The 26,110-nt window shown below is 41.6% G+C and overlaps 1 protein-coding gene across 6 annotated transcripts in view; it reads right to left on the bottom strand.

The window, feature by feature from the left end:
- VPS13C (vacuolar protein sorting 13 homolog C) overlaps positions 1-26,110 on the bottom strand; it is a 270,747-nt gene that overhangs the window by 208,367 nt on the left and 36,270 nt on the right. For all 6 annotated transcript variants that reach the window (XR_014473471.1, XM_083183522.1, XM_083183524.1 and 3 more), the window contains 3 exons: positions 26,010-26,069; positions 22,109-22,168; positions 19,921-20,001 (listed from right to left, as the gene is read on the bottom strand). Coding sequence is in view for 5 of the 6 variants with exons in the window: in XM_083183522.1 (XP_083039648.1) it covers positions 19,921-20,001; positions 22,109-22,168; positions 26,010-26,069 (201 nt within the window). In the remaining variant the exon portion in view is untranslated. The remainder of the gene's footprint in view (positions 1-19,920; positions 20,002-22,108; positions 22,169-26,009; positions 26,070-26,110) is intronic.

The raw sequence follows: 26,110 nt of genomic DNA, 5'->3' as shown, positions 1-26,110 counted from the left end.
GAGCAGGCATGCCCAAAGTCAGGCCCGGGGGCCAATTGCGGCCCATGCTATCCTTTCAAGCGGCCCGCAGCCTCCAGCTGGAAGCGGGCAGAGCATCAGATGTGGGAAGCACAGCACAAGATTCTAAAGGTGGGGCCCGGCGTGCGTGCCTTTATCTTGCTGTCTGCAGCAGTGAGGAGGTGACGGCCGCCACAGTGAGATGTGTTTGGCGTCTTTCGGGTGAGTATGCGTCCTACCCCTGCTGCTGCAATTGTATATATCACCCTCCTCCACAATCACAGTGACAGCAGTGTGTGGGGAGGGGGGCAGCAAAGGGGAAGATTGCTCCCGTAACATGCAGAGCAGAGGAGGATGGCTGCGGGAGCCCAAGCATCTCCTGTCCTTGCAGTTACTGCTTTGCCTCTCCTTCCTCTGGCTCACACAAGGGGCTGGGAAACATACAGAGAAGGGAGGGGGCAGAGTGGGGGACATGCAGTGAAGGAGGGTCAGGCTGGGGGACATACAGTGTATGGAGGCAGTGATGGCCATTCAGAGAAGGGGGAGCAGGGGCAGGCTGGGGGACATACAGTGAATGGGGGCAGAGTGGGGTACATAGTAAATGGGGGTCATACAGTGAATGGGAGTCATACAGTGAAGGAGGGTCAGGTTTGGGGACATACAATGAATGAAGGCACTGATGGACATTAAGAGTATCTTTTGCTCCCAGAGCCTCAATGAGGGAACGCCAATCCAGACTCAGATGTAAATGGTGAAAAAGATTATTTTAGTCCAAAAAGTCCATCCACCATACAAAACAATGGAAATATAAAAAGTATAAAAAACAAGAAAGGTTTTCCAGCCAATGCTTCACCACCACTACTCAACCGGGTTATGAGGGTGGGTTTCCTTAGATATAACAAAAAGAGGACAAGGAGGATCAGTGATGCTGGTTGCCTATCTCCACAAATACTGACGCGTTTTGGACCTGTAATGGTCCTTTTTCAAGGTGTCTTATTTAAGGGACAAGTACAGTATGGAGAGCCTTAACCCCTTCGAAATTCTAGACAAACCAAAATGTCAAAGCATGAGACTTAAATCTCATGACCTTTTTCAAAAGTTTTTTTTTTTTGGCATCAAGGGATTGTACAACTGCAGGACTTTATCTAGAGTTTATACTATGACCCTTATCAATAGTACGCCTCATTTTCTGCAGCCCATCTGCCAGGATAACAGGCCATCTGATCATACTGTACAAGGGTGGGAAGTAAGGTGTTGAGTCTGTAGTCTAGAATTTTGGCATAAACTTTAATATCATTGCTGGGTAGAGATAATTGTTAGTAGCCATGGTTACGGATATATTTGGCTTTTTAATGTATGATGAATATAATAGCATCAAAAAAAAAAAAAAAAGAGCGGAGTCTCCCCAAATAAATTAATAACTAACCCTGGTTCCTTTAGTCTCATTTAGCAATGGAAATTAAACCCGCACAAAATGCTAAGCAGCTCCCAGATGCTGTCCTAATATTCTGGAACCACACAGTTTGTGGTTAACATCTCCCAGAGTATACAAAGAGTGACAGTGAAATTGTGATCACTGCAGCTCAGTCAGACAACTGTTCCTGCCTGGAACAGGGGGGAGATATCACAGTCTTCTACCCTGACACAACCCTGCTCTGTGATAGGCCATGTGCCCACCCCATGACTCCCACCATACTGACCATGAGTTGCAGCCCATATCCTGACAACCGAAACAGTCACCAATAAGTCCTTGCTGCAGGCAGACGCTGATTCCGGACAGAGCGCTCAATGGGAAGATCATGTGGCACTGATGCTGACCTACCTCGGCCATGTCACATGATCTACCCGTCGGACGGTGCATCCGGCTACAACAAGGTGTAATTAGTGAGTGCCAAGTGTCAGTGGACTACAAGTGCCGGTGGGCAGGGAGTCTCTTACTGGGTGGACCACCCAAAAATGTATGCCTGGGGAGAACACTGATGCAATAGAAGGGGGACACTCAGTGTGGGGTTAGTGATTAGCAAGCGTTAACCACTGGCTTACCATGTGAATTGCTTTCCCCCAGCAAGTGAGGTTTAGTATTTTGTACCACCCCTATTACATATAATCTCTTCCACACACTACTCAAGGAAAATATATAAACTTTTCACACACAAAAAGGTTTTGTAACCCATAGTAACCACTTTGTATGTATTTTCAAAATGCACTGTAACAATACAGATACTGACTTATTGCTATGGATAATAGAACATTTCAAATAGATAACCATTATTTTTTATTAATAGGCGATTCATCACACCCTACGGGCACTCTTCACATCTTCGTAAGGGGCTCCGCGCCCCTTTACCGTTGAATGCCTTTATGGCGTGAAATATAGTTTTTATTATATGGAGGATTCCCTGCTTTGCTACTTTAGTTAGAGGTTCCATTTCAGATCAAAAGGGAGTCTAATTGTGAAGGGGGTGTAGCCTTTTACTTTGTTATGAACAGTGCTTAGAGAGTAAGATGTACATAATGGAGTTATGAAGGAACTTTTTAGTAAAAATAATGTATTTGAGTGAAAGTCTGAAATAATCCTTGAAATACTTTATTGTAAACAACAGCACCTGCAGGGTAAGTGGCTGCAGAGTAAGATGTTCAGAATTTAGGCGTGATTGGGTGAGGGTTGGGTGCCATGGGGGGGGGGTTGGTTGATTGGGGTGGTGGAGTTGAAAGTGCCCCATGTGGGTGGTGTGTGGGTTGGTGGGGTTCGCTGGTTGATTGAGGGGCAGATGGGGGTTGCGTGACCACTGGTGGTGCGGTGGGAGAGATATGGGTGCATGGGTACTGCGGGTCGTGATGGGCAGGTTCAGTGTCGGTCCAGTTGGATGCGCGGGTACTGCAGGTTGAGTAGGTCCGGGTGCGGGGGTGCCATGGTTGGGTGCATCAGTACCACAGGTGTGGGGGGGGGGGGGAGTGGTGGGTGCGGGGGTTCAGATGAGCTGCGTGTAGTGCAGTTGCGGGAGTGCTGTGGCTAGGGGAGGGCCTGCGTGCCAGGAGCTGACAGCCGTAGACAAAGCAGTGCTGAAGTGCGGTGATTGACAGCGGCAGTACAGGACTTGCAAACAGGAAAGAAACATCACAGCGGGACACTACTCTGCCCTGAGAAGGGAAAGGTAGGGTCAGTAAAAGTAACTCTCCTTATCCTAGTTACCTGTCCAACAACTTATCCCCAAAAGAGCTTAATAACCATCTGCTGTGAGTAGGCGGGCGGTGAGCTAATAGGCTATAGCCCCGATCTGTCACTATGACTTAGGGTGACCAACTCATCCCTTTACTCCGGGACACATATTAATTACACAGGTTCTGTGGCAGTTTAAAACCAGGTGAAAGCCAGCCACAGAACTTGTGTAATTAATATGTGTCCCGGATTAAAGGGATGAGTTGGTCACCCTACTATGACTCCACCCAGCTCTATACACACAGTTACAGAGTGACATATCTGGGCTAATATATAGGAGATCTTAAAGCATCTAATACTTCAGCCTATATTACTGTACAATGACACAATCACTTTATGGACACCTACTTATGGTGTAACTGATAAGCTGTGCAGAGAGCTAACATGCAGACATGGTTTCTAAGATACCCACGAAAACTGCTGTCTTCATTAAAGGCAGATATCAGTGGCCTGACATGACATCATCAGGGAGATAAGGCACAGCCACAATACTTCTGAGGAAAAGCTGATCACCTTATATCCATAGCAACAGGATAGAGGCTACACAAAGAACATAGGAGAGGATGATTAGTTCTTGCTTGAAGCCAGAATAACCCATTAGAAACCCACTACAGTTTTCACTTAAGGTACGTACATACTAGCTCTTATATAATAGCACTGAACTGTCAATCTAGGAGTGTGTGTATAACGCTGGGCGGAGTCATATAGTAAACTCTGCCCCCCTCTTCCCACGCCCCGTCTCCTCCCCCCCACGGCACAACCGCACCCGCCACCAGCAGCACCCTCACATCTACCTGTGAAAAAACCCCACCCGTCCCTCCCCCACCCACGGCACACCAGCCTCCCCATCCACAGCACGGCCAGCCCCCGTTCACAGGTTAAAGGGGGCGGAGCCCTTTAAGATGGTGTGAAGAGCGCCCGTAGGGCGTGATGAATCGCCTAGTATGACATATCATTAACTATGTGCACAATAACATAGTCAACAAAATATTCTGCATATCTACTAGCGTGTACAAACTATATTGTTGAAGTTGCGTGCTCCTGCAGGTTGTCAATGGCTGCATGGTCTCAACGAGGTCTAGGTGATGTCACTGAACGATATAAAAATCGAGCAGGGTGTTTGCACTACAGCAGGGCTGGGCAACACCGGCCCTCCAGATGTTGATGAACTACACATCCCAGCATGCCTTGCATCAGTTTCAGCATGGCCACATAGCAAAACTAATGCAATGCATCCTGGGATGTGTAGTTCACTAACATCTGGCGTGCCGGTGTTGCCCAGCCCTGCACTACAGTATATAGTTTGCCCAGGAAACCAAGCCAAAGTACATCGCTAACTATTTCCCTCAAGGAGTGTTTTCTTCCCTAATTGTGTCACTTTTACCATATTTTTTTGAATTGAGTAATTTTTTATTATTTTTTCACAAAGCAAACAAACTACAACTTAAACTAGAAGAAAAATAAATAAGTAAATAAATTAAAAAAAATATATAATACCCCTTTCACATCGCACTTTTAAAACGGTAAATTGCCGTTTTTTTCCCTTTTTAAAACGTTTAAGCCTGCACTGTGAATGCACCACAGCCGATTTACCGTTTAAAGTTAACTGGCATTTCGAACCGTGTAAAAAGCAGAGTCCTACACGGTTCCTTGCCGTTTTTTGTGCAATGTGAATGTGTACAATGCTATGCATTCACAGTGCAGGCTTAAACGTTTTAAAAAGGGAAAAAGAAACGGCAATTTACCGTTTTAAAAGTGCGATGTGAAAGGGGTATAAACCGGTATTTAAAACGGTTATCTGCGGCAATGTAAGGCTCTGACCCATTTTAATTACCGTTTTAAAATACCGGTTTTTAAAACGTGTCGGCGATGTGAAAGTGGTATAAGACTATCAATTATATCATTACATTAACAATATCTTATTTATGTGAATAATATTTATTTTCCTTTATAATTACTTTAAGCTAAAAAGTCATATTCATATATAAACTTTAGAACACCGTCAAAAGTCAAATTCGTATATGAACTTTAGAACACTGCAAACATCGATTATCCTAAGAAACTTTTACCATATTTTTATATCATTTTACTTTTAACAAGTAAAATTTTGATTTACCGTCAAATTACAGGACACCAAATCAGTAGAGACAGAATAAACTATAAAAGCTGAAATAATAACAATAATAGATAGTCACAAATTCACAAACTGCAGCTGTAAATGCAGCAAAGAGGCGCACACAATACCACTGCAAAGTTTCACTGCAATACTAGAAGCGCACAATGCCATGGTCCTGTGTATTACATCAAGAGGACATTTTAAGTTATGTGAAAAAGAAAGAACACCTTTTCGAATGTGCTTTTTTAATTTTGTAACACAAGTAACACATTTTTAGACCGTACCAGTAAATCCTAAATCGTTATCAAGCTACTCTCATTTGACATAGAACCGATTAAATTATTTTGTTTGCAAAAAAAAGATTAAATTAAGTAGACGGTTATTACTTCCATATCGATACAGAATGGGGCAATCAGATGCGTGCCAAAACCAAACCAAGCAAAAAAAATCTGAACAGATTCAAAAAATGTTTTTCCTTTAAATAAAAAAATAAAAAATCATAAGAGATAATTACAAAAACTCCCACATGTGTCAACACAGCTTACTTAACCTAAAGATCACACCAAAGGAGTCTGTACAATAAATCCCTAAAGAGAACTACAGATATCTACAGGCCTATATAATTGTTTTCATGTGAGGAAAGCCTGGAGAAAGTCGCTTTGCTCCAAATAATAATATTGTAATATGGAGTAGGATTACAAAGCTGCATCTCAAAACACAACGTTCCCTGGGCAGACCAGATAATAGTGTATATTGCCACAGGAGTCTAATAACAAACTGTCAAGCAAAGTTGTGGGAAAATGCAAATTTAGAGGGGGTTTGTACTCATGGGACCCAGGTGTCACGGAGTCCTCCGTGAAATCTTTGTACCAGAGGAAACGTGAACCTGTATGTCTGCCAATTGAGGCTTGGCCAACATTAAAAAAATGAGTAAAATACGGCCAACTAATTGATTACCCCCCTCCAAGTGGTAAAAACTCATCATAATCAATTTATATTAAAAAAGGTTAGCCAGATGTATTGCAAGAAGAAGGCTTACAACAACAAAAGTTACACATTAACCCACAGTGATAACATGCACATTAAGCTAATATGTCCGCAATAAAGCCTGATTACACTGCTCTAGATCCTTCTGCTATAGAGTGCTCATTAAAGCATGACATTAAATTGCAAGTATACATATAATTTGTGGGCTTGCACCTATAGCTAGCAAAGAAGTGAACTATAGGCAAGATAAATGAAGGTCACACAGCAACGCAAACAGCAACTGCACTTAGTTATGCAACATCCCATTTAACATCTGTCAATGGCTGAATGAGGAGGGGATCTAGAACAAACTGGAAAGTAATCAGTTCTGCCAAATATAACACAAAAAAGCACCATATTGGCCCATGTTACATTTCAATAAATTTGATATCAATAGTTATAGTTTAAGCTCCTCCAACCTAGGGACGTGCAGTCAGGAGAGTGGCAGTGCCTCCCCTGCCATTAATGATAAACATAATAAAAGAATACAAAGAAAATACTTATGACCCATATTATGGGTCATAAGTATATGCTTTATATCATCCTATTAATTTTTACACCATCGACTTTTTTTTTTTTAATTGGTTTTGGAGGTATTGGGAGCCGTGCCTCCGACTATCAATGTTCAGGTCCTAGAAACAGGGGACGGGAGGAGACGGGGCAAAGCAGCAGGCTGCAATATCCCATTAAAAAACCTGTATAGGTGCCCTATAGCGGTGCCTCAGTGACAGGGGGTACTTGTCCTGTCACTGAGGCAGCTATGATTGGTCTCACTCTTCTGCCTGTCAGCGCAGCAGAAGCAACCCAGCTGCACCTTCCGCACCGCATGATAATGTGGGGCATATGTAAAGACCATTATGTGTATATTGGAATTAAAAAATGTGTATGGTAACTTAAAACGTAGATGGCCACCAATAATAAGGCAGGGAATCTTGATATGGAGGCAGGCAGAGACGATCCTTGGAAGCCAGGGTATGGACCCAGAAACACCCCTGTACAATGCTTACCCACTCAGAGAATTAAAAGAACTGCAGGTTGAAAAAATCTGGGGGAAAAAAGGCGTAATAGAAATAGGCCAAATATATACTGATACAGGGCTACACTCATTCCAATCATTAAAAACAGAATATGCACTATCCAATAAATTTTTGTTTAGATACATTCAATTAAGACATGGGCTGGAGAAGCAGTTTGATAGGGGACAACCGGTTATATATGAATCAATGACAAAAAAACTAATTAAAAAAATTCCTCCGAGACATGAAACCTCATATTGCTATAAAGCCTTAATGCAAATTAAACAGAGGGAGGCACTAGGTGAGGTTAAAGCTAAATGGGAAAATGATATAGGATCTATAACAGAGGCAGGCTGGAGTAAAGCACTGGCTAGTGTAAAAATTGCCACTAATCAAGTAAGGTTTCAACAAATCCAACTGTACTTGTTACATAGGACGTACATGACACCAGAACGCATGTATAAATTTGGGGGAAGAGCGAATGCGAACTGTCCTAAATGTAATGACCCCGCCGGGACCTTTTGGCATTTGCTATGGATGTGCCCAAAGGTGGCTGGATTCTGGGCAGGGGTCACTAGCATAATGATATCAAAGGGTATCTCTCGCAATAGCTGTACACCTAAAGCTTGCATTTTAGCAATAATAGAGGATGGCTCTATGAATAAATATGAAAGGCAGTGTTTTATCAATCTGTGCATCCTGGCCAAAACTTGTATCGCCAGGAAATGGATGGCATAAGTTGGACCAGAGGTGGCCACATGGGGTGCTCTGGTTGATGAAACAATAGCCCATGAGAAATATCTATATGTGACAAGGGGGATGGAAGGCAAATACCACCTAATATGGAATAAATGGTGAAAATAATTTATGATACAAACCGGATACTGGATTAAGATAAATAGTAGAAATTAGATGCGATACATTAAGATTATAGCTGTTAACCTTAGGGGGGAGGGTAGGAAATAATGTTATAGAGGAGGAATGGACAAAAAAAAAAATAGTGTGTCCAAGACCCGAAGCCGCACAATGACATCTGCAATGCCGAAAAAAGGTGGGGAAGAGTAGTAGAATATAGTAGAGCATAGAGGACGTTGTCATACTGTAACCATATGAATTTAAGTCACTTAAGTAATAAGGCAAAACATTTCTCTTTATTTTTTCTTGCTTTGTTTTTTTTTCTTTTTTTTGCACTGTAAACACTTTATAAAGCAACAAGCACTTTAGACAGTAGAATATAAAGATATAAAAGCCTTAAATATACACTCAGATTATATACTTAATAGCACCTCTTAAAGGGTTTTGTGAAAAAACCCCATAGATAAGCACACCAAGTAACACAAATTTAGAAAGGCAAAGGCGGCGGCCATTGAGGCGGTGTCGGGGACCAGAGAATAAAAATGATAGATACAATGAATGGCATAACCAAGAAACAAAAATGCTCTCCTCTATATGATTTTATGTGTTTTGTATATGTATGTTTAAATATGAAATTTATAAATAAAAAATTGAATAAAAAAAAAAAAAAAAAATGTGTATGGGCCATTATCTATAATTATGTGTATAAGGGCATAAGTAATGTGGGGCATGTATGTACGGGGCCTTATGTGTATATGGGCATTAATCATATGCGGCATATGTGTAAGGTGTATTATGTGTATAAGGGCATAAATAATGTGTAGCAAACAGTTTGTGTATGGGGGGATTATTTTGATCAGTGGATTAATAAGGTGTGACATAATTTGTAAAAGGGCATTAATAAGGTGTGCCATATGTGTAAGGGGCTTTACTGTGTGGCAATATGTGTAAATGGTGTATTACTGTTGCATACGGCATATAAGGGTACCACTATGGATGTTGAGCGCAGTGGCATAACAACCACATGTGCAGGATATGCGGCTGCTATGGCGCCCTTGATGTTTGCAGGACCCGCCACTTCCCTGCACAAAGTCATTCTGCTGCCAGTGCCTCACCGACCACACCGCACTTGACTGCTCTACCCTGATCACTGCTTCCCATGCTCGAGTTTAAGATTTTTGCCAGTGCTGCACCCCTTCAGTGGAACTCTATCCATTACACTCTCCCCAAACTTGCAAAGCTTCAAACAGGCAATGAAAACCCACCTATTTATCAAAGCATACCCTTAAGCTGCATAACCTAGTCCTGAAGCTGCTCCTCCAACTGACTCATGCATTGACCATCTCTGCATTGCTTACATCCTGCCATCAGGACACCTCCCGCTTGCTTGCACATCAAGTCCTCTGTCGCTTCTTTCCTCTTGTTGTCAAAGCCCTCTTCTTCTCACATGTCACTTACAGTCCTCTCATACTCAGCGATCATCTATGAGTCTCTCCTGGTAAAGGCTTACCTTTATCCGTGGACGCCAGCCCCAAGTAGTACGCTGCTTATTCCCTCGCTACTTACAGATATAGCCACAATCATCTAGCCTACCTATCTGCTCGCAATTTGAACCGCACTGTAGCATGTTTCTGCATGGCAAAGCATCGCGCAACGTGGACTTTGGAGAGTGTAATGCTTACTTTTATCCACCAGATGTCGCTTTTAAAAATCCCCTTTGCGCATGCGTGAGTTCTCCAATCAAATGCAGTACAGTAACAGGGTTCACAAATACTCACTATAGCGAGTATTTTACCCACTTTGGAGCACCAGGGACTCATTTTTTATGAATGGCTGGGTCCCCTAAGATGCGCTCTGCCCATTTCGGCGTGCATGCCATGTTAAGATGTGTGACAAGGGCAGAGGGATCCGTTTCCCCCTTAGTTGTGATGCGACCGTGAAGAAGACACAGCGTGACTTATGGCCGCTTCACACATCTGCTGGGGGTGAAAATGAAAGGGTACCTGTCACCGCAGAGTCTTAGGCAGCAGTGCATGAAAGCCGCGTAAGCTGGCTCCTGCACTGTGCCTCAACAGACGGCTGGAGCCAACACCAGAAGCAGCTGCTCAGCAGGGGAACAGAGCTGCAGCTATTGTGAGGACGGAGCATGAGGAACTGAAACCAGCATTGGGGGCCAGAACCAGGGAGGTGTGACAGTGAAGACGGAGCAGACCCGGGCAGGAAGTAGAGGTAAGAGGGGTGCGTGGTCCATTAGCAGGCTGCTTGGCTGTGTCATGTAAGGGGATTTATTGCTAGCAGGACTCGGGCTGCAGACTTCCCTCCTCCTCTCCTACCTCTGCGGTGCTGCACTCTTGTGTGTGTCACTGTCACCTCCTCCAGGCTCTGAGTGCTGGCTGTTAATGGCCCACTTGTCCCCTCCTCCCCTCAATGCATGGCTGGCAGAGTTGCTGCAGCTCACCAATTAACTCTTAACAGGCAGAGCTGCCTGTAGGAGAGGAGCGTATAGACTCTGCTGGGATTTCACTAGCCCTATCCCTCCTGTTCCTGCTGCCATTACTTTTAATTTTGTTCTAGAAACAATGGACAGGGGCAGAATCCTGATTGGTGCAGCACAGGTGCCCCTATTCCGACATGCCTTTTTCTAGTATATGTGTATCTGCTTTATGTGAGTGGGCAAATTGCCAATTGATCTCCCCCCCCCCCCCCAACCCAGAATAGCCACAGTTTTAAAAACAGGCTCAGGCTGGCTCTTGGCTCAGGGTATATACCATATGGAGGAGAAGAGGAGGCTTCTGTATGTGCCATGCTGGGGAAGGGGAGAGGAGGCTTTATTCCGTTGGGACCCAGAAAAGGTCAAGTAGGACCCCGATTTTTGTAAGTGAAATGTCCCAGGGACCCATAATTTTGGGGGGTTTTCGCGATCACTGCAGTAATATAGTCAAAGAATTACTTTAATGTATGTTAAATTCAGTATCGTACAGTATACTTTACAGATGAGTACTGAGCTACAGTATCGCTGAATATAGATCATTTATAGTATGTCGAGCTTAGGGCTGTAAGTGCTTACATTATAGCTCTAGTCGGATTCCTGAGGTCCAAATTTGTGACTACGTAGCATATTAACACAATTGCAGTTGGTAGATATGATCTTCCATAAAAGGAGCCCAACCTTATGGAGCTGAGCTCGGCATATATTTTCCCTCAGTGCCCATGGAGCTGAATGAGTGATTAAGTAACAGACTATAAAAAAAAAAATCGTTGACGGAACAGTACTACCAGAATCACAGCATCATTACCATAAAATACAGTTCATTTTTATACACTAAGATTGTGTACATTGTGGCAAAAGCATGAGCGTAGCCTTAAGTGCTAGCGGTATTTGCCAGTATCTAAAGTCATAAATACTAAAAACTCCTGGGTTCCTGCATCAAGCCAGAGGTACAGTAGCTGTAATGGCCTAGCAGTTACTGGTACAGTAAGTTCAGATCCCACTCAGGATCAACTTAAGTTTTTGAATTCCACTATTTGATTATTTTCTCTGTTGGCCACCATTTTATACGTACTGTACACTGCAGTATCCTATGTAGTCAACCATAGAAATCCAGGGATTTTGAGAAATGTATGCCGAGCACAGTTCCATAAGGGTGGGCTGAGCTTTTCTCCACCGAGTCCCTGGAGATGATTGAGCGACCATGTAGCAGAATAACAAAATGTTGGCAGCTACCAGACATAGAACAGCATTTACAGTGCAATGAATACAGTTTAGTTTTATACAATATGTTATGTACAAGCAACCGACAGGGTTATAAATACAATGTAGTAATAATAATAATAATAATAATAATAATAATAATAATAATAAAAGTAAGCTTTTTCATTTCTGATTGCCACACTGAAGTGAAAAGTAACACTGCATAGCAGATGAAGGTCATCTTTCTATTTAATGATGTTGCATGGTCTTAAAATAATAGTACCATACCGAAGGATTATGGTAGTAACAATAGTTTTCAAATCAGTAGCGGGGAAATTGAATAAGAAAGAATTGTTGATTATCTCAAATCCAGCAATTTACAGGATCCCATAGAGAATGGATTTACATGGGGAGATCATGTCAAACAAACCTTATTGATTTTTCTGACTGTGTGACTAAAGTAACAGATAAAGGGGGGCCAGAGCGTTGAAGTAAATGGAGTGCATTCAAAGGAGGGTAAGGTTACCATTGGCACACCCCAGTGATCTTCACTTGGACATCTTCATTGGTGACATTTCAAATGGTATAGAGAAGGGGATGTTTGACTTTCAAGAAGAAGATATACAACAGGGTAGACACACCAAAAGCATTACAGTTTAAAACCAAAAAAACGCTAAATCATACATTGGGTCTCAAATATTCAAAGACTAAATACATTATGGTACTTGTTTCCTAGCACGGCCACAACGATCATGATCGTGGGCATCGTGAGGAAAAATCGGGGGCATCGCGGCCATCGCAAGCACTAAAAAATCGGGTGCCATGGTCGCGACGCGATGCCCGCGATTTCCCCATAGGGAACAATGTTAAATGCCTCAATTTAGCCGCGATGCCCCCGATTTCCCATAGGAAACAATGTTAAATGGGTCAATTTACCCAAATCATCATAGGGAACAATGTTAAATGGGCCATAAACCCCCCAAAACACCCCTGAACAGTGAAATGTCCCCCCAAAAGTATTTTACGCCACCCCACGATCAACGCGAACCTGAAGCGTGGCGAGCGCAGCGAGCCCGCGAGGGGCGGCGGTACGCGTCCTCCGACCTTTTCATACCCCCACTATCCACGTCGGCGTGGAGTTGAGAATAGAATAGTGTGGCAAGCGCAGCGAGCCCGAAGCGTGGCGAGCGCAGCGAGGCGAGCGCAGCTAGCCCCGCGAGGGGACGCGGATACCTGTGAAGCCCGCGAAGGGACGCGTTTACTTGTGAAGGTATCCGCGTCCGCTCGCTACGCTCGCCACACTATTCTATTCTCAACTCCACGCCGACGTGGATAGTGGGGGTATGAAAAGGTCGGAGGACGCGTACCGCCGCCCCTAGCGGGCTCGCTGCGCTCGCCACGCTTCGGGTTCACGTTGATCGTGGGGTGGCGTAAAGTACTTTTGGGGGGACATTTCACTGTTCTGGGGTGTTTTTGGGGCTTTCTGGCCCATTTACCATTGTTCCCTATGATGATTTGGTGAAATTGAGGTATTTAACATTGTTCCCTATGAGAAATCTGGGGCATCGCGGGTACATTCAGCCATTTAACATTGTTTCCTATGGGGAAATCGTGGGCATCGCGTCTGGACCATTTAAGGCTTTTTTAGCCGCATACGACGCGACCGACGCGATTTTGACTATTTTCAATGCATTTCAATGGGAAAATCAGGGGCATCGCGTCGGTCGCGTCGGTCGCGTCGTATACCACTAAAAATGACACACGATGCCCGCGATTGTGGCCGTGCTAGGAAACAAGTACCTACATTATTAATGGCACTATATTGGAAAGTACTGATGAGGAAAGGGATATAGGAGAGGCAGATAAGCAATGTAACAAAACCATGAGCAAGGCAAGTCCAAAGCTTAAAAAATAAACAGTGGGGCACAACTGTACCAGAATACACTCCACTGATGTATATCAAATACTGAATACTTCATGGCAGCCATAACATTGGGTTTAAACCCCTCCTCCTCGTTCTAGACAGGTACGTTTTTTGCCTAAGATCCGCCCTCACCACTTATATAAGCGCGCTCTACCCTGTTACCCTCAGTCTTTGAATGTCTCCTTCCTTGATCCTAAGAAAAAACACAGAAGAGGGTGGGAAATCATAGGCTGCCATGAAGTATTCCGAAGAAAAGGAATTATCGTAAGCATAATCCGCTATTTACTTCTTCCTACTTCATGGCAGCCAAAACCCTGGGACATACCAAAGCATAATAAAGGGTGGGCTACAAGACCTCATGCCATTACACGCCTCAGAAAATGTTTCTTATTCACATCCAGGGTGTAAAGTTTTGTAAATCTATGCTTCGAAGACCATGTTGCTGCCACACAGATCTACTGGACTGATACCCTGGCCTCTTTTGCCCAGGACACTGCCATTGCACTCGTAGAATGTGCTTTAATCATACTGGGAACTTATCGTCCCACTTTCTTGTATGCAAATGATATCATTTCCTTGAAATGGTCTGCTTTGACAGGGACAATCCCTTCTTGGCTCCCATCGGAATGCAAATAAAGACTTGGTTTTCCTGAAACTCTCAACTCTTTTCACGTAAATAGAAACAGCTCTAACAATATCTAAAGTATGTAATCTTTCTTCCTTTGAAAGATTTTGTTCTGGATAAAAAGATGGCAGAATTATTTACTGACTGATATGAAAAGAAGAAATTGAGGATTAGTTCTAAGTACCAATCTATCTGGAAAGACTTTCAGGTAAGGTTCCTGGGGCCATAGCGCCTGAAGTTCAAGAACTCTTTTAGCCGAAGTGACTGCAACCAGGAACACAATTTTCCATGTTAGGAATTTCAACTTGATCCTATCCAACGGCTCAAACGGTGGTGACATAAGGACATTCAATACTAAGTTGAGGTCCCATTGGGGAACAATTGATCTGACTTGAGGCCTTAACCTCTTAATAGCCTGACAGACCCTCTTTAAGAGTTCATGGTCTGCCAAGCTTTTATTCAAGAATACACTAAGAGCCGAAATATGCACTTAAAGCGTGGCTACCGCCAATCCTCTTGAGAATCTATCACATAAAAACTGCAGACTATGTGGAATACCAGCCGTAGGGGCATGACATTTATCTTGTTTATCTGGAAAAAAAATCCCAAATTCTATAGTACACTTTTGAAGATACCCTCTTCCTGGCTTGTAATAGAACCTCCACTACTTCTGGTGACAACCCTTTGTTCTTTAATATTCTCCTCTCAACTTCCAAGCCGTCAAATTTAGTTTTTGAGGCTCCGGGTAATGGAGCGGCCCCTGATGTATCATCCCTGGAAAAAAATCAGTTTGCGGTTGGCTTGAACGCAAACTCTGACTGGTAACCGAGGGTAACTACTTCCAGTGCCCACTTGTCCTGAATTGTGTGGGCCCAGGTTATTGCAAACTTCCTGAGTCTTCCACAGGAGCCGTTACCCCGGTTTGAACACAGTCACCGTCTTTGGGACTCTTCTCCCAGATTGGCGAAAAAATGCCCTTGATCCAGAAGAGTATCTATCCCTAAACAGACGTTCTGGTCTGTAATTTCTTGCTTGTCTGAAATATTTTCTGGAAGAATATTCGGGGAATTTAGCCCTCTTGTCTTGTGGCAGTCTGACTGATTTACCACCAGAAACTTTTTGTATAAGGGCATCTAGTTTTCCTCCAAACAAAAATGCGCCTTCAAACAGCAAGGTTACAATCGTTTTTTAAAGTGAGTATCTGCCGTCATGGCTTTCACCCATAACACTCTTCTAGCTATAATACCACAATAGGCAATACGCCAGATTTTAATGCTATATAACTAGAAATGTGAAGTCTCTTCAAAGCACACTCCATCTTTCTGTCCGTAGTGTCCTTAAGGGATACCCCATCTTCTACAGGAATGATTGTTTTTGTAGTGATTTCGGCTACCGCCACATCAACTTTAGGGATAGAGCACCACTTAAGGACCTCCTCATCGTGAATGGGGTACATACTATCCACTCTTTTGAAGCTGCCAACACCTTTATCTGCATTAATCCATTCCTTTTGTAATACTTCGTTCACTACTTTGTGTACAGGAAAGCATCTACCCTTTTTTGACCTGTCTTCAAACAAGGTATCTTTATCATCTTTAATCGCCTCTTTATAATTGATAGTTTTATACAACTTTTTAAGACCATTTCAACCAAATCAAGATTAAATGAATGGTCTTCTTCCAAAATTTCTCCTGACTCAGGGCAGTATTCAATGGAGGCCAATTCGCCATGTTTCATGGCGAATTTGTGCTATTTTCACTTTGGAAGGTGATTTTTTTGTGTTAGAAAGTGAATCACCCTATTCAACGTGCACTTTTCGCCGTCGGTGAACAGTGAATGAGGGACAATTCACTGTCTGATACTCTCCGCAACTCGCTGTGGATTTTCAATGGGTTATTCAATGTGATTCGCCGTGAGTGTATTCAATGAAAGGTGGCGAATTGCTTTCTAAGTGATTTTCGCCATGTGTCACTGTGAAGCAATCGCGATCTTTTCATGGGGAAGTGGAATGTGAACTTTTAAAATAATATATTTTTTTTAAATTTGGTGTAAAAAAAAAAAAAAAAAAAAAAATCAGGAATTTTATTATGTGAAGGGGCATGCTATTTTTATTCATGTGCTTACATCACATGAATATATATATATTTTTTTACACATAGCAGCCAGCAGGGGGCTGGGAGCCGAGAGCCGCTCATTACATATTCATATATTCACTGCTCCCGATCATTACATATGCACGATCGGGAACAGTGCATACCCGGTCCCATGCTGGCTCTCCCGGGGGGGCAGCTTGTGCTGCCTGGCTCCCGGGGAGCCCACCTCCCCCCCACATACGTTCTGGGGCAGGCAGGGAGACTTCCATCTCCCTGCCTGCCATCGTCCACCGGCCCCCTGCGGCGTCCGCCGCAGGGGTTCACATTCGCTGTCAGGGGCAGCGAGCCCCTGCCTCATTGAATACGGTGTCAGCGAGGGCTCAAGCCCTCCGGAACACGGCAAATGTGCAGCAAATCCTAAACAGGATTCGCTGCACATCGCGATTAGGGTCATTGAATACTGCCCTCAGTATCAGAAAGAGATCCTTCATCTTCAGACATAAATACTGGGGAATAATTATCCAGGTCATGATCAATACTGGTTTGAGATCTAGACCTCTTTCCACTGTTAAGAAATTCCTCCTTAGAAAGGAAAGTCTTTTTCATCCAATTCATTAAATCAGATATTTGTAAGGGTGCATCCAGTCCAGGATTACTATCCTTAGAACACTCCTTACAGACATTCTCTTCCTCTATAGCCATAAACACTTTGCCAGATGAAAGGCGGCACACTAAAATAAAACAAAGAAAAAAAAACTGAAGTAAAGGTACAATAAGTAAAACACCCAGTCCTCAGAGAGGACCTACCTCGACAGCAGAGTATTACTCTTAGCAGCAGAGGCATCTTCCCTTTCCACCGACAGGTCTCACGACTGCAGCCACAAACAACTCCCATGTGCCTAAATAGCACACAGGACGCCGCAGCGCACCCGGAAGTGCGTCATTTGGAACGCATGCAGCCGCCGAGTGAACCGCACATGTCAGGACACACAGTCCACCGTCGCGCCGGAAGTGTGGAGAACGCAAGGCCTCCCACCAGACTTACCTGCCGTACATCCGGAAATGCCCGGCACGCGTGTCCAGCTCCTGCATGCCTCTCCCGGCCAGTCTCCGCTCCACTACCATTCCGGTAAAATGAAGGAGGTTGGGTTCCAATCCACAAGCCCAACCTCCGGCCGGGGCTGACAAACTGGGTAAGGCGCTGCCAACCCAATCTACCGTCAAGCCACAGCAGCAACTTGCCTACCGTGAGTAAAAATATCAAACCTATACCTACAGTAGCTCTCCAGAGGAGACCAGAAAAAGACTGTGGGTAACAGGGTGGAGCATGCTTATATAAGTGGTGAGGGCGGATCCTAGGCAAAAAACGTACCTGTCTAGAACGAGGAGGAGGGGTTTAAACCCAATGTTATGGCTGCCATGAAGTAGGAAGAAGTAAATGAGTTATTCAATAAATTAACTTATGTGGGTCAGAAAATGACCAGATAAAAAATTCATAGACAAATAAAAACTACTTAAAGCTATGTTCAACTAGGCAATATCCAGATTGCCACTGGGAGCACAGATGGGGAATTTATATACAATTAAATCCTTACTAATAGATGTATATATGAATAAAAGAGCGCCACACATTTGGAAAATTGAATAATACCAAAGAATTTATTGTAACAATATTTGATATGTATAAAGAATAAAAAAGGTGTATAAAATTAAAATTCACAATATAAAACAATTCATTAAGAAAAAGCTCCTAATTGATGCAATAAAGATTTTAGAACATTCAGACTTTAAATGAAGGAGTTTTCTTCAAGTATACAGAATATCATTCCGGAAACGGTCGTTCTGAATTTTATAAAATATTTATTACAGCAATTAGGAGCTTTTTATTACATCACAGTATTATGCGTGCGCTCGCCACGCTTCGGGCTCGGTGCGCTCGCCACACTATATGAAATCAACTCCACGCCGACGTGGATAGTGGGGGTTTGAAAAGGTCGGAGGACGCGTACCGCTGTGCTCGCCACGCTTCGGGTTGGCGTTGATAGTGGGGGGGGCATTTAACATAGTCATTACCCATCAGGGTGGGTGTATAATCTAAAATCGGGTCTGGGGGGGCATTTAACATAGGAATCAGGCATCTGGGTGCCTGTACAATAAAAAATCGGGTACAATCGCGTCTCATCGCAAGTGATCATATCGCATGCGATGCGACGCAATTTTTGGTTGTACAATGCCCTGCGATGGAAATCGGGGGGGGCCTGATAATACACAAGTACAGAATTGTTTATATTGTGAACTGTATATGCATACACTTCTTTTTTATTATTTATATCATCAAATATTGTTACAATAAATTACATTTTCCAATCGTGTGGTGCTCTCCTCTACATATATACACATCGGTACTTATGTAATATCTGGGCTCCCGTTTTTCTTATAAGACCGCGTCCCCTCGCCATGCTTCGGGCACAGTGGCTCGCTGCGCTCGCCACACTATATAAAATCAACTCCATGCGTAGTGGGATAGTAGGGGTATGAAAAAATGGGGTGCATTTAACATGGGAGCCCAGATAATACATAAGTACCTACACATCTATTAGTAAAGATTTAATTGAATATAAATTCCCCCATCTAAGTCCAAAGCTTACTTTCACTGGGAGAGGAATCAAGAGCAGAAAGAAAGAATTAATGAAGCCACTGTATAGGTTATTGGCACAACCTCATCTAGAATACTGTGTCCAGTTCTGGAGGCCATGAGGAGTATTCAATCTTGGCCGAGTTTACCATTTGCGGCAATTTTGCTGATTTACTTGGCTTATGCAAGATTTTTCACCCAAGCAAAAAAAATATCAGCACAGGGAATGAATAGTTGAATTCACCCCAAAAACAGGCAAAATTGCCGTTTTTTTTGCTCGGCGAAAATTTCGAAAAAATTGAATAACCTCCCATGACTCCAGAAGGATATAAATACAACTAAGAAGGTTCAAAGAAGGGCAACTAAAATGGTGCATGACCTACATCACAAGACTTACCTAGAAAGACTTAAAAAAATCTCAATATTTATAGTTTGAAGCAGAGAAGGGAAAGGGGAGAAATGATGAATACTTTAGCGGGTGAAACGACATCTTTCTCTTTCATCTTTCTCTTTCATACACAGGTAGCAGACTTGAAGCTTTTGCTTTGAGTGGGATTAGCTAGTGTATTTATGTTAAGAAACAGGTCAAAAGAAGCACATACAACAAATAATGCATATACAAAAATGAGTACAAGAGCCCATGGAAAACACTAATAAGGACATAAACAAAGCTTCCAAGAACACACTATGCCAATCTGAGTCCAAAATGAAAGCATATTTACCAGAATCTTCTCCCGGGACTGGTGGCAATACATTGTGCTGTTTACATTCCAATATGTACTAAAACTATCCAAACGGACCAGCTAGAGAAGATGGAAAAACAAGTTAGTGAATTGATCATACATTTAATTAGCAATTAATTTAGTAAATATTCTATTTCAATGATAAAAATATTTTAATGTAATCAAATAAAAATTTGACCGATGTCAACAATGTATATTCAGTGGACTATTAGTAAGTAGTCTAACATATAAAAGATAATGGAAATAATGGACTGAATCTGCATAACCGGCCAACAAATTGGCATCACTGGCTGGTAAATAAGCAGGTCCTTAACATGATATACAGTCAGGTCCATAAATATTGGGACATTGACATAATTCTCATATTTTGGGCTCTATACACCACAATGAATTTGAAATAAACCAAACAAGATGTGCTTTAACTGCAGACTTTCAGCATTAATTTGAGGGCATTTAGATCCAATTCAGGTGAACGGTGTAGGAATTACAATATTTTCTATATATGCGCCCACTTTTTAAGGGACCAAAAGTAATAGGACAAACTAAATCCTAAATCAAACATTTACTTTTTAATACTTTGATGCGAATCCTTTGCAGTCATTTACAGCCTGAAGTCTGGAACAGACAGGCGCTGGGTTGCATCCCTGGTGATGCACTGCCAGGCCTCTGCTGCAAATGTCTTCAGTTCCTGCTTGTTCTTGAGGCATTTTTCCTTCAGTTTTTTTCTTCATTCAAGTGAAATGCATGCTCAATCGGATTCAGGTCAGGTGATTAACGGCCATTGCATAACATTCCATTTATTTGCCTTAAAAAATAAATAATGTGGTTGCTTTTGCAGTATGCTTCAGGTCAATGTCCATCTGTACTGTGAAACGCCTTTTGATCTGGCCAACTGTTGTGAAGGGGTTTTTCTTTAACCAGGTAAGTAATTCCTCTGTCATCCACCAATTGTTTTCTGTGGTCTTTTGGTGTTGCCGAGCTCTCCGGTCCGTTCTTTCTTTTTAAGACTGTTCCAAACAGTTGATTTGGCAACAACTTATGTTTTTGCTCTCTCTCTGATGGGTTTCTCTTGATTTTTCAGCCTAATGATGGCTTGCTTCACTGATAGGGAAAGCTCTATGAATCTCATATTGTGAGCAGTGCCGAATTTCCCATTAGGCACGTGAGGCACGTGCCTAGGGGCGGCACATGTTTGGGGGCGGCACTTGTATGCATGTGATAGTACTGTCAGCCTGAAATGTACCAGTAACTGCAAAATATCCACTGCACTGTACCATATTCCATCTTGAATAGAGTGTAAATGAATAGGACATGCAGATACTGCACGTCTGATATTAAATTGCAAATCATTAAATGAGGGCTTATAACTAATCAATAAAAATAATACAATTGGGCAGGGGGGCGGCCATTAATGTGCCTACGGGCGCCCTCACCCCTAAATCCGCCCCTGATTGTGAGTCGACAGCAACTGATTCCAAATGCAAATGTCACACCTGAAATCAACTCCAGACCTTTTACCTGCTTTAACGAATGATGAAACAACAAGGAAATACTCCACATCTAACCATGAAATAGCTTTTGAGTTGATGGTCTCATTACTTTTGGTCCCTTAAAATGGAGGCACATATAGAAAGAGCTGTAATTCCTACACCATTCTCCTGATTTGGATGTAAATACCTGAAAGTCTGCCGTGAAAGTACTGTACATCTTTTTTGGTTAATTTCAAACCCATTGTGGTGGTGTATTGAGCCCAAATTATGAGAATTATGTTGATGTCCCAATATTTATGGACCTGACTGTAAATAAGGTTTCTCTTTAGCTCTTTAGCCAAATAACCAATATTTATACAGTAATTATAATTTTATTCACAAATGTGTAATTAAACATTTAAGAACACTGTACACTGCATGTTTGTATTAGTATGTTATATATGCACAGCTAAACTTTGGATGATGCCAAATACGAGATCAGCTTAGATTTAAAAAAATACTAAATTACTTTATTTTTGCAAAGAAAAGTTGCCATATTCTATGCCAATAGCATACTGTAAAATACAATTTAATACAGATTTATACATACGAACATGTGAGGCTTTATTCCGACATAATATAGAATAATTAACACACACTAATGCAGAAGGAGGTTTATTTGTACCTTCATGACTTACCTTGTATATTATTTTAGCAGCTTCATTTAATATGCATGGCGTCCAGGACTCATTGGAAGTCTGTAAGAGAAGGAAAAAAAAAAAAAAAAAAAACACTGATTAAAATATGCAAAAAAAAAAAACTATCGCCGACCATTGAATGATTTTGCAAGTGCTTGCAGAACAAGACACCTCTGTGCGGATAGGCAGCCAATATCTCCAGATAGAATCTGCCCCTCCCCCCAGCACCTGCATCACGGATGCATCAGCATGGGAATGCCAATGAAACACAGGGCGTTCCCTTAGGCGCGTCCCTGCGCCGCTGCCCACGCTGGGCTGCTTAACAAAGGTATATACAGTATTACCACCACACAGAAAATCAGCATGGTACTTTTTTTTTTGTAGTGGAGAAAAGAAAAAATAATGAATTTGATGCTTGATTACTGTTGTACCACATATATGAAAAACAAAAGAAACTATGAAATTTAAAACCTTTACTATAACTTGAGTCCATAACTGAAGTTGAGTGAACAATCTAATTAATTTCACTTGTTTTGAACCTGTTGTAACAGTCTGTAATTTTCCTTAAAGAGTCAGTAGAGAGTGTTTTCGGTTTTCCAATATTTCCTTGGAAAGTAGGCACTTCCGGTAAACAGAGGACGTGAATGTGAAAGAAAAAAAAAAAAAAAAGGTACTTACTGTATTCTCTTGAATGCCAGGACAGCAAATTTGTTGATTGGTTTAGTTTCATGAAGTGAACCAGCGCATCTTGTTCCTCCAGATTACATTGAATGATATACCCAATGTACTAGATGTTATCGTACACTGCTGCTGTGTATGTTCCAGGTTGCAGATAACTTTTGTCTACATTTTTTGTGACTGTGGTCATAGTGACACTAACTCTGGTTCCTGTTGTCTTCATGTCGTCTGATGACAAATCGATACACAGTATATGTGTAGCTCATCATAGCTTATAGACCGAAACCTGTGACGAGTACTTGCTCCAGTCAGTCTGCTGTTTTTAGATGGCTATACAGCTTGGATTTGCAGTCATTAATTCCATTTTGTGACACGTAAATTGTCCCAGCGGAATCCATAAATTGCATCCCGACACATGAATGAGTAATTTTCAGCAAAATCTAGTAATACAATAGCTTCTAGGCGAATGGTTTCCTTCAGCTGGCGTAAGTATTCAGCATGTGAATTTGCTGTATATAGATGGTCTGTTGCATCGTCAACAGCAATACAAATAACTTCACAGAATTGTTCAACATTTCTAGTGATTGTAACCAATTTACTTTGGTCAGTGTGGACTCACTGCTTATAAACAATTTTGTCATTATCCATGTGACTATCATGAATTATTTTTCAACTATCTTCGGAAGTGCTTATAGACCTGGGCATTTGTCAACTCAATGAAGAACAAACAAAGATTTCAGTTAGGTCTTTGTAATCCATCTTTAGTGGTAAAGCAGCAACCAATAATTTTAGTTTTGGTGGTTACACACACACACACACACACACACACACACAGCATACCGCTTGCCGCAACACTAACACCACATACGTCGTAAGGAACAAAACTTGGACATTCCAACTTGAATGTATGAAAAAAACTGACTTTGAAGGCAAGATAAAGATCTTTCAAGTTTAATAGGAGTAGCTTTTTGTGAATCCTTTTACCTCCTGGATCAAAATATTTATTTTCAGTGCACATGCAAGAATGTTTATCATCTTTGTAAAACTGCTGTACTTAATGAATTATGTCTAAAAGAAGGGCTTTCCATCTATATTTCTCCAGATCTGACAGTATACCCAGGGTTTCTTTACGTTTCCTTGATGTTTTTTCACTATGTTTTCTGTGACTTTAAATTCTTCTGGATTCCGCCTAATTGTTTGGTGCCACAGTTAATATTTTTTATTACTACTCGTCATGACGCCTCTTCAAACCTTTGCTTTAATTCAAATATCAGAATCTGTAAATCATCACAGCCTGAACATTTTTTATTTTATTTCTGGGGTGATTCTAGTGATGTGCTACGAAGATAAACCATTTCAGTAAGCTTCTCTTAAATGGCTGTATTTGCCTGCTGTTCTTTTAGCTTATGCCTCATGGTGTCTTCTGTTTACCCCATGCAATTTCACTGGTGATCAACAAAAATTTGTAATACTTTCATTCAGCTCATCTGTTTCTACAGGTTCAGTTACACCCTCCACCGGAGATTCAACTTCTTTTGTTGGCATATCTGTGTTTGTTTGTTCTTTCCCGTTTGACAGTTTAATTCTGCATTTTGGCCAAAATGTCTGTCCTGGCTTAATCACCGCATGAAGCGGACAATCATCATGTTCTTTAGCAAACTTCAGTGACATAACTCCAAAAGGTGCCCACACACTACCGCAATTTAAAAATCAGACCAGCCCATTTATCAGGATGTTCAGGTGCATTAGGATGTTTTCAGGCTCAGGTGCTTTTCGGTGCTCAGGCGCATGGGAATTCAAATCCGCAGTCGCTCAGGTGTTCAGGCCGTCAGGTCTACTGGAGCATGCGGGAGCTCAGGTATCGATCTAAATATTTGTCAAAATGTAATCTTCACACAAAATCTTTTGTCTAGGACGGATGGGGAATTCAAAATTAATCTTAATATCACAGATGTTTCTAGTGTGTGTGCGCACCGTTAAGCTTTTTCTGGTTCCTTTGTTATGAGACACGAAAGGATTACAGCAGGTTTGCTGAAATTCTTAGCAGCAGAAGCCTTTCATGATGGTAGCAGACTGTGGTTTCATAATCACTGGTTACTGCATTTGTAACTTCAGTTTTCAGAATACATTTTTTTTTCATCTGTAAAGTGGTACCAGCTATGTAATCCAATGGTTGTTGAGTAGATAGTAATATGACAGTTCATATTTAAAGAACTACCAAATGCACACTTTGGGTAAGCAGTTGCCATGATTGGCTGTCTTTCTGTGTCTCCCTGTCTCTTGCTCTGGAAAGGTTCATTTTTGGTTTCTCAAAAGGAAATACTATTCCCTTAAATTTCTGTAAAGTTTTATTTTCTGTATTGGAGTGTTATCCCATTGCCTCAGTTTAGTTCACTTTTTTTGGTATGGTTTTTAACAATGTGTAAATTATGAATGCATACACCAGTAATCAAGGGTCAACTTCATTATTCTTTCTCTCCCCTACTAAACATATTTTACAGATTTTCTGTGTATTATTAACGTATACCTTTGTTAAGCACCACTAAAAAATAAAAACATTAATGTTCATTGAACCTAGTGTTTTTAAGTGTTTTTGCCGTAATGTTAAACATAAGGCAGATAAAATAATTTGTTTTTTATTTTTGGATTCGGGAGGATAAGAGACCATAATTCTACCTGCTGCAATCAGAATGTACAACTGTCATGGTCTGTAGAGACCTACATGTTCTTAGATACTAGATTTATATTGTTTGAACTTCTTATCTTATTTGCTATTTTCACCCTTATCTGTACTTGAACCTTGCTGTAACAATTGTAAATTTCTCCATTGTGAGATGAATAAAGGAATTCTATCTATCTATCTATCTATCTATCTATCTATCAGGGTCCAATTTTTCTTGGTTATTCCTTAATCAACCCCATGATACTACAAATAAACTGGATAAAGAAGCTGCAAATAGTATGTTTTTAATATATTGGAAAATCAATATTTAAGCATTTAATTGTCAGATAGTCAAAATATTTGGCATAAATAGTTTTGAACTCCTCTGTTAACTAAAAAAATATTTGTAGAAATCCGAGACAGGTGGTGGACACCCCTGGTTGAACTGACATGGAATGACCCAAATGTGATAGTTTCACAACATACAAACTCTTTCATGCAATGGTTTGCATTGATTTCATGTCATAGTCAGATGATAAATAAATGACTAACAAAACTTACCTGAAGACTCAGCTCAGCGAGAGTGACTCCTACAGATACTGGTACATCAACATCAGTAATCTGTAAATACAATCAATACAAGTGCCTTTTACAAAATGACT

Source organism: Crinia signifera, chromosome 4 (assembly GCF_055691185.1).
Source record: "Crinia signifera chromosome 4, ASM5569118v1, whole genome shotgun sequence".
Classification (NCBI taxonomy): Eukaryota; Metazoa; Chordata; class Amphibia; order Anura; family Myobatrachidae; genus Crinia; species Crinia signifera.
The sequence above is the reverse complement of the archived record's forward strand: the minus strand, read 5'-3'. Positions and strand labels throughout refer to the sequence as shown.